Source organism: Colius striatus, chromosome 8, assembly GCF_028858725.1.
Source record: "Colius striatus isolate bColStr4 chromosome 8, bColStr4.1.hap1, whole genome shotgun sequence".
Taxonomy (NCBI): Eukaryota; Metazoa; Chordata; class Aves; order Coliiformes; family Coliidae; genus Colius; species Colius striatus.
The window spans coordinates 13,892,527-13,902,231 of NC_084766.1; the positions used below are offsets into that span (position 1 = coordinate 13,892,527).

Genomic DNA, 9,705 nt, shown 5'->3' on the forward strand with positions numbered 1-9,705 from the left:
AAACAACACAAAGGTAATGTCTGCCATTCTTGAGAGCTTTTGACCATTTCGGTAACAGATTAAACACTTTACAAGATTTGACAGATTTAATGCAATTGAACTATTTACTCTCTACTTCAGTAAAAAGATGTTTCTGAAAACAGCATCTAGTACACAATATTTGTGCCAAAACAGAGTGTCCCTGTTATATACTTAAAATTGAAAATGTTTTAATGATTTTAACTCTGTCTTGATAAAGAATGTATATTGTTTAGTAAGGAAACAGCTTGTATAATCTTCATTAGCATTCAAAAAGTGGTTTACTACAAAAAGTTCTCAACTTTCCACGATGTTCTTACAACTCTTTGTTCCTTAAAATTCTTTGTCTTTAATCATAAATTATACTTTTTGCTGTCCAATGTGATCACGATGTGCTGTAGTCCACAGAAAAGCAGGACTGGATGTACTTATGGCTTTCCTGGTGCATTTCTGCAAAAAGTGAAGCACATATCACACCAAGGCTCTCATGCAAAGAGGTAACAGGATCTGTGAGATCTTTTGTACAACTTAATGGAGCATACCAAGCAATTCCAAGATAGACCTCTCCAGCTCCAAAATTGAAGTCAATCTTCTGTTTCCATGTGCTATGTTTTCTCTGTCTCAACAGATGTTAAATGGAATAATATAAAGGAATTCTTGATTTGCATTTGGTTTTTGTTTCTGGAATGAATTTATTGCTAACCCTTTATTGTTCCATAAATTGCTTACCCACATTTTTATGAAGCAAAGTGAGCGCTATTGCAATCAAATGCCACTGTTCACTTCTCCAGAACTAGACTGGTTTTTACACAGATAAAACTTGTATGTAGTTTTGCCAGAAAATGCAAAAACTCTGCAATTGTTAAACAACTCAGTGAAAAGTGGTAAAGCTCACATTACAGAGATGGAACAAAAAATCACTTTGTGCTAGTCAAGAATACCCAGAGGCTTTCCTGGGCACTGAGTTTTGTTATCTCCTGCTCGTATTACAGATGACTTGACCACACTGTGACTGATATGTGCTCCAAAAGGGTATTCTTGGGTATCAGGTGTCCAGGTAATAAGCAGAGTTTGAACAGACAGGTAAACCAAACTGAGGGATAATAATACATGAGCACTGGCAAGCTGCCTACATTGGCCTTGGTAAATGTGATTCTGTGAGAGCTACAGACTGTGAAACGGGAACTGTGCTGTAATTAAATGATCAAGAGGATTCCTTGACTGCTGATAGATACCTTGCACACAGGCATAAGCAAGTCCTTCATAAAAACTATTAAGAAACCAAGAAGATGATTCTCATCAGATGATTTATGTAGAGTAGGGAAGGTGGCAGAGGATTGCACAGCCTTTTTTGAGTTGTAAAGGGATAGATGCTGAGGAGCTTCAATGAGCGTGGCGTTTTGGCGATTTTGCATCAGGCCAATGAGACATAACTTGCACAGATTGTTAGGACTGGTCCATGTGCAAATCTAAGAGATGCAGCTTTTATGTAATTCCATCAAAAATTGGGAAGATTTGAAGGGCAACCAGAGCAGTTATTTAGCTATAGAAAGTAAATCAACAAAGTTTTTAACGAGAGAGTGATAGATGCTGGCAGGGTACTGCCAGGGCCTTTTCCCACATTGCGTATCAATGTTGGCAATGACATAATTCTTGCTTTCACTATTTCAGATTTTAGTTCAATGTCAGGAGCGAATGATCTCTAACATTCATGTTGTTAGCATGTGTGTACTCCGGCACTATTCGTCTGCAACAGTCCTTATCAATAGACTTGTGTTTGAACACAATTTTAGTGTGGGGTGGTTTTTTTCCTTCAGTATCAGGCTGGCTTTCGCTTAATGCTTTGTTTTAAATAATACTCTGAAAGCCTGTGAGACAGATGCAAACAATGATAGTAAGATAATAACAATAATAAAGATAATGAAAAAATGTTGGTGTTTTACCCCTTAGCAGCTTGGTGCTATGCAGGAACAAATGATAAAGCTGGCAGCAGCATGGTATGCATACAGCAGAGACTTGAGACAGCAAACTACTCACAAGAGTTATTACTGAATGCTGATGGTCTTTTCCCATATAAAAAGAAAGCTTGTAATGGTTTGTGCACCTGCAAGGAGTCTCCTAGCAACATCACTGAGGAAACTGTATGCTAGAAGGGTTTTTTGAGTGTTGTTTGTTGAACATAGCAGCAATTGTAAAACAAAGGTCAAGAGTAATTCCAGCTCTTCAAAGTGCTATTACTTAATTCATTTACTCAGAGACATGTTTGTGTTGTAGTTTTCTGCCTAAAGGGTAAATATCTGGTTACAGAGTCATCTAACAGACTATCCAATTGCAGTTCTGTTAAACGTGAACATCACTTAATCTGAAATGTCACTTCTTTCTTGCTGGAAAACTAGAGTTGGCATTTAACAGTAGTTTTTGCCTTGTGAAGTAACCAAGAGTCCCTGCTGCCTTCTGCCTGCGGTGGCAGCAGAGGATACCCAGGGGCTGTCTGTGCAGTGCAGCACAGGGGTGCACAGGACACTGCCAGGCGGTGGGAACAGACCATCAGGCTAATTAAAAGGAAGAAAGCCTTTGCTTTTTCCTGTCTGAGAAAGTGTGTGCAGTCATTGTCTTGCTGTGTGCACAGACCCCAGGTGAGTCCCTGCTTCGTGCTTTGTCATCAGCCTTCAGGGAAGATATTTATGTCAGGTTTTCCTGCATCAGTCACTGGTACTGTGACAGTCTCTGCTGGGCCTGCTCTTACTGGCCTTGCCGGCTGGAGAGGGGGTAGTTTTTTTGCTTTATGGATGGGGGAGTCGAGGCTAAGGATTAAGTCCTTTTTCAGCCCCCTGAGCTGAGGCTGCAGAGTTACTAGGGGTGCTGAACTATGTGCTCAGCCCTTCTGAGCTTCTGCTTTTGTCATGCAATATAGGGACATTACTGTCTCTCACCAGGGGAGAAGGTGATGTAGCTTATAAACTGCTTGCAGTTGTAACTTGAGGTTTTGCCTGTCTACTAGATAATCTCTAGTTCTAGAGCCTCATCTAAAAGTGGAATGTTTACTATTTCTACTCAAATTTCTGCTGGACAAGGGATAAAGCCTGTTGCTGGTCTTTTTTTCCCCTCTACATTTTGATTCAACAAAAAGCCTTTGTACTTAAATCACTGAATCTTGACTATTTTCATTAGCTACTTAGAGAAATACAGGTTCCACAAGGAAACAGTAATATGTAAATACACACATGTAAACACATAAACTAATAACCAGTAATCTGAGAAGTCAGCAGTCAGACATAATTCTCTGTCTCAGCTCCCTGTTTATTAACTTAAGTGATGTTTTAAGTTGGAATTAAATACCACATTAACATACTTAAGGTAACCTTCTGTTTCCTTCACAAAGGCACTTGACAAGTGCTGTAGCCATTTCTCTTCTCTGAGAAATATTTCCAAGTAATTTGCCAGAGCAAATTAGCTGAGGATAAGGTGCTTGTTTGAGGCAACACAAGAAATTTTCAGTGAAAATCTGTCACAGATAATAGGAAAAATGAAGCAGTATTCCATTCAAAGGTTTTTTTCTTCTTCTTTCTGGACTTCAGGTGATGTGACCCCTGCTCTGATGAATCCTCTCTCGCAGTTACACTCCATCCCTCTGGCAGAAGGAATATGCCATGCCATATCAGACATGAATGCAGATCATGTGATGGTCACACAAGAAACTTTAATGGAGCAGTTAGTGAAAAATTATCCAGGTAAATGTGTTCATTTCTTCCTCTTCAAGCTTGAGTTTCTGATGTTGGGCAAAAGATCATTGAATATTTACAAGCAAAGCTGGCAATATGACAGAATATAAATGAATGGGCAACTGAGAGAACACATGAATGTGCACACTCATCAAAGTGAGCATCACTAATATTGTCTGCTATGGACTCATTTTTACAGATTTTAATGCGTCTTTTTTCAGAGTAAGAGGGAACTGAGTGCAGTAGCACGCTGAGAGTATGCCTTTCCTAGAGGTGGGAAAGCATAGGTGAGGTATTTAGGTGCCAGATATGCAACAGCATAAAATACACTGCATGTCAGATCACAAAGACTTTGAGTCCTCCTTTAAGAGACAGGAGCCCAGCTGACTGACAGCAAAGGGACTGGGTAGGAGTCTACATCTGGTGTTTGCTATCAAAAAATACAACCAGCTTCAAATTCAGGTTTGTTTGTCAAATTCCAGCCCCTTCCTTCCTGAAGGCAAATTACTTGCACTAAATGAGCTTTAATCCTTCTCTTCTGATGAGGTAGCAGCCATTTCCCTAAATGTTCTTTAAAATCTGCAGAACGTTCAGCTTCTCTCAGCTCTGCAACACTGAACTATATGCAGGGAGACTTTGTAAAGGCTCGGTAAGGCCCTCTGCAGGAGGTTGCTTTGTTTGAAACTAATCTTCCTCTTTTGAGTCGCCTTAACTTCAGCTCTGCAAACCTTAAGGGCTGATCTGACAGCCATTTTCACTAATGAGAAAAATTGTAATGCCACTAGTCCAGAACCCTGCCAAGAATGTAATATAGTCCATATGTGCACTGAGACAACCACCACATTTTTAGGTCAGCCAGAAGGAGCACTCCTACAGTTTTTATGGAGAGAGTGTATTTCTTGCTGAGTTTTCACCTTGCTGGAAGTTTTCCTTCTTGTGGGCAGGAGATCAGATGTCATTAGACTAATCACTCTGGGACTGTGACATCTGAGGGAAAACCAGTAGCTGAGACCAGTCTCAGTGAACTAATCTGTGGTAGCAATTGTCATCTGACAAAATTACATCAGAAGCTTCAGAGAGAATTATAAAAGCCTCTGTTAGACAACCTGCCACAAGGAAAATGCTTTGAACAACACATTGTTTGGTTTATACCTGGCAGAAATTCTCTGATGAATATTGTTTCCTGACAGACACACAAAACATCCTGGCTTATTCCTAGGAGAACATCTTAAAGCTTCATCAGAGCAGTGCTGCTGCGAAAACGTGAAAAGCAGTTGGCCTTTACCTTCTTCCTCAGGGAAAATCCTGCCTCACATCGAGGAACGACCATGGCAGAGTTGAAAAAGGGTTTAACAGATCCGAAAGACACGGGCAGGATTGCACCTAGCAGAGCCCTCTGCTGAATGATATTTCTGTGCTGCCCTCACCTGGCTGGCCTAGAAGGGCTCGCACTGACTCAGGGCAGCAGCTAGTCCTCGCCCAAGCTTTGGGCAGCCCTTGCTGCCTTCCGCCTGTGCCCACTGCTCCGGAGTGGGATTGTCTCATTCTACAGGGAGCCCAGGGCTGTGTGGGTGGGGACAGCTGGGTGGAAGTCCAGTAGAGCAGTGATGTATTAAAAAATCCTGTCTTTTGTCCAGTGATACTGGACACTTTCATGCTGAAAAGATGCTTGAAGTATGCCCTACTTAAACTTCAGTTGCCAGGTCAGTTGCAAACTTATTTTGGAATCCTGTGAACTAATTGCACTGGGTTTTCATGTCCAGTTGCTTCCAGACCTACTGTAAGTTACAAGTTATATGTAAGAATGTAAGTTATTTTTTGGCCAGCTCACATTCTATTTAAGAACTTATTTCTGATATGAAATATGTGTATCTTTGTTGTAGGCATTGCAGCTCCCTCCCACGATATCTTATATAAGATCCTTGGCACTCTAATTAAAGAAAGGAAAATCTATCACACAGGAGGAGGATACTTCATTGTGACTCCCAACACATACTTTACCACAAATGATGCCACAGAAGACAATAGAAGGGTCCTGATAGAGAACAGTTGTTGCTGTTCATCGCCTTCCATCACTTACCTGGTAAACATTAAGTGCTGTGCACACCTAGGGAAAGAAAAAATGCCTACAGTCTCCCATTACAGATCCTGCCATTGTTTCCCTGACCAGAATATGCTCTGTGAACAAAGACAGCCGCAGCCAATGAACCATGGACCTAATGACAGAGTTAAGAAAGGCTGCAGTGAGTTGAAGCCTTCAACTCAAACTCAAGGGATCTCCACATCTGCTGAAAACACTGTCTGGGACACCATCAAATCCCTGACGTCTGTGAAAGAGAAACTGAAAAGCAAAAGGTTTGGCCTTGGCCTCTTCTGGAGAGGTGCCTCTATAAAAGGAAAATGTAAGGAGGAGTACTCCACTTTTTCAGCCCAGTTTCCTCCCAAGGAGTGGCCAGTCAGGGATGAAGATGACTTAGGTAATATTCCACGTGATATTGAACATGAAATCATCAAGCGTATTAACCCCACTCTTACAGTGGATAATTTGGTTAAACACACAATATTAATGCAGAAGCTTGAGGAGCAGAAAAAATATTTTGTTAAGGGTACCTCAGCTGAAGTGTCAACAGTCAGGCAAAAGCATCTTCAAAAGAACACACCAAAAGATGCCAGGAAAACCAAACCAAAGAAAGAGCAGCAGATTAGCGGAAGCAAGAGGAAATCTCACGTACATGAGCTACCATCCCAAAATGAGAAACCGGATGAGAATCTTTCACTGCCTTTCAGAAGCCAACAGCCATCTGATGTAGCAGTGGAATCCCATGTCATCTATAAAAAACAAATTAAAAACCCTTTCCAGGGTCTGTCATGGAGACACAACTTCAATGCCAAAGGGTACAAAGGTACTATCAACAGTCAGCTGAGGTCCAGGACTCGAAAGCAAGAAAGGGCTTTACAGAGGCCACAGTCCTTGGACTCTTCAATCACCTTTGACTATGAAACTGAAGAGCTGGCTACTGAAATGCAGGCTGACAAAGCTAAGCAATATGAACTACTCCACACTAACAGGTCTCCCCTCCAACTAAAGAAAGTCAGTTCTGGAAACTTTAGTTATCTACAAAGCAGTACTTTGCACATAGATAACAGAGGTGAATACTTTGGGGAGAGTAATATTTCTGAAGAAAATATCTACAGGAAAACAGTCAAAAAGAATCCTAGGGAAAATAGAAAATATCCTGACTCCTGCACTGAAGGTAATGACTTGTGCAAAGAAGATGCAAAAATGCCACTACACCGGAAAGATGAGTGTGGCAGGTGCAAAGCTGACACCGTATGTGAGTTATTAGATCAAACCGCAAACGAATTTCAAAACGTCAGTCTTTCAAATTATACAGCCAACGGTAACCTGGCAAGAGACACTGATGGGAAATATAGACGAAAGACTGATAAAAAGGGTGAACTTATGTTTAAAAATGACTCTGCCAGCTGTTCTGGATCAATGAAGCTGGAAAATGAAGGATTTCTTGGTAACTGCTGTCATCAAGGAGCACGTGATGGTTACACCTGTAACTCGTTGTATCTGAACGACAATTTTGAAGGCAACAAACCAAGTCACCCGCCTCCTGGCCACACTTTGTCATACAAAGCAGACTGGAGTAAAGCTGTGAAAAAGGTGGGGACAGCTGTGTTCCCCAAAAACTGTAAAGTTAATACTTACCCTGCCCAGCACAACTCAACCGTAAGGAAATGTGGTTCTGGAGAGCACAGATATAAGGAAAGTGCTGACTTTGCAGAATTAGTAGATGTCTCAAAAGTGCATCCAAAACCAAACTTCACCAAGGAAGGTTTGTGTAGTCAGACTCTTCCAACAGGTCACAGAAAGGAAAAAACTGGCCTTACTGAACATCCAAAGGCTTCAGCTGTGGCAGATTTCTGCCCTGCTAATGAGGCTGACTTGGATGCCGACACTTTGCAGAACGTCAGCTATGAGATGGGCGAAGCAGTGGCATGCTGTGCTTTGGGCTCACAGACTAAAGGAACCAGGAATGTTGTGGGGAAAAAAGATCTGATTTTTAACAATGCATGTACTGTGATATCAGGACAGAAACACTCAGAAGGGACAGAAAACCACAGCATTACAGGAGACAGTGGAATTGACTCCCCAAGGTGATAAACCACATGTAATTATGTTAGGTATTTTATCTTAAAATTAACAATCAGATTTAGGAAGAAATGTTGCTGTAAATCATAAGCCACCTTCCCCAAACCCAAAATTCTTATTACAGAATCACAGACTCTTAAGTTGGAAAGGACCTTGAAAGATCATCCTGTCCAAGCCCCCTGCCAGAGCAGGACCTCCTAGAGCAGGTCACACAGGAACTCATCCAGGTGGGTTTTGAATGTCCCCAGAGAAGGAGACTCCACAACTCACCTGGGCAGCTCCATCACCCTCACAGTGAAGATGTTTTTCCTTATGTTTCTTTGGAACCTCTTATGCTCTAGCTTGTACCTGTTGCCCCCTGTTCTGCCTTTAAAAGCTTCAGTATTATGTCCCAGAAATACTCAAACTGTATAGTTGTACCGTGGGGTTTTTTTACATGAACATGCTCTCTAAATTAACTGTACAAATGCTGCTGTTTATATCTTGCATTTGTTTTCATGAAGCAAGAAAATAGTGTGAGCTCTGCCATGCAGATGGAGATGGACAAGTGCAGAAATGTTAAGAAATACAGTGATTGATAAACTCAGTGTCAGATATGGTAATGATATAGTCCTGATAGCAGGCAGCTTCAACTCACATTCATCTTGCCATATGACATTACAGATGTTGTCAAACCTTCCCCAGTTGTAGATGAAGAATAAAAAGTGCTTTATAGAGGTGTTCAATCAAAGTTTAAAGTACCAAATATCATCTGAGTTGCTCACAACAGACAGGAGAACGTATCACTTGAGCTAGAAGCTTTTGCTTCCTTTTGTAGGTACATTTTGCCTCTAACTCTATTTGAAAAATCCCTTAGTGGGTATGAAACAATTTTTCACACAGTTGCATGCAGCAAAGATCAACAAAACTCTTAACTAAATTGGCAAGAACATACTTAAAATGCTATGAAATAAAATAATATCATTTTTAATAGCATCATATATTCTTAAGATCTTCAATAGCAGGTATTTAAGTCTAACTAAAACATTTGTGTTCTTATTACATATGTACACCTTGAGAAGCTTGTTATATAAAAGCACAAATCAGATGCAACACTTTTCCAGGAAATTCTTCTGATTCCCCCCCTGCAGCTTTTGGCTGTGTGCTCTTTCAAGCACACTTCAGTATATCACTTGGACATAAACACTTGAATCTGTTGGACATTCTTTAGCAAAATATATTTCCAAGAGTCATTCTGATGGTTTATATTGATGCCACCTGTGGTACCAGCAGCAAAGCCATCTCAGGTTATCTTTAGAACATGAAATCTGATGTCTAATAATGATGTTGTTTTAGATGGACTGAAAAGAAGATGAAGCTTCCTGCCAAATTCTGAAAGCATAAATACTAATGGAAAGTGGAGGACACGTGGGAAGGGCAATCACAACAAAACTCCTGACTTCAGCTAAGGCTGATCATGAATATTTGATTATTTTTTTAATGTGTTTTGTAAAGGTTCCCTTTGTAACAATGTGCTGTAAATGCCATCAGTCACATCTGTGAGGCTATCCCTAACCAAAGCTGTTAGTTACAACTTTTGACATTAGTATTTGGAGAGCTGATGTGTTTCTGTTCTTCATCTTAACTATTTTTTTGCAGCCTTGTGATAATAAAAATGAGAATTGATGTATTTCTTTGAAATCACACTATTAATGTAGAAAGTTACTCTAATGGGTACTGTATCAGTTAGACAAGACAGTTTCACACTGTAATTGTGGAAACTTTCCTATTTATACCACGGATATAACAAGTTCTATTTCCCCT

At 40.5% G+C, this 9,705-nt stretch overlaps 1 protein-coding gene across 1 annotated transcript; it reads left to right on the forward strand.

The window, feature by feature from the left end:
• Nucleotides 1–3,544: 3,544 nt before the first annotated feature.
• STOX1 (storkhead box 1) lies at nt 3,545–9,277 on the forward strand. Its single transcript, XM_010210609.2, has 3 exons — nt 3,545–3,749; nt 5,624–7,907; nt 9,238–9,277. The coding sequence occupies exons 1-3, from the start codon at nt 3,545–3,547 to the stop codon at nt 9,275–9,277; spliced, it is 2,529 nt and encodes an 842-aa protein (XP_010208911.2).
• Nucleotides 9,278–9,705: the final 428 nt, after the last annotated feature.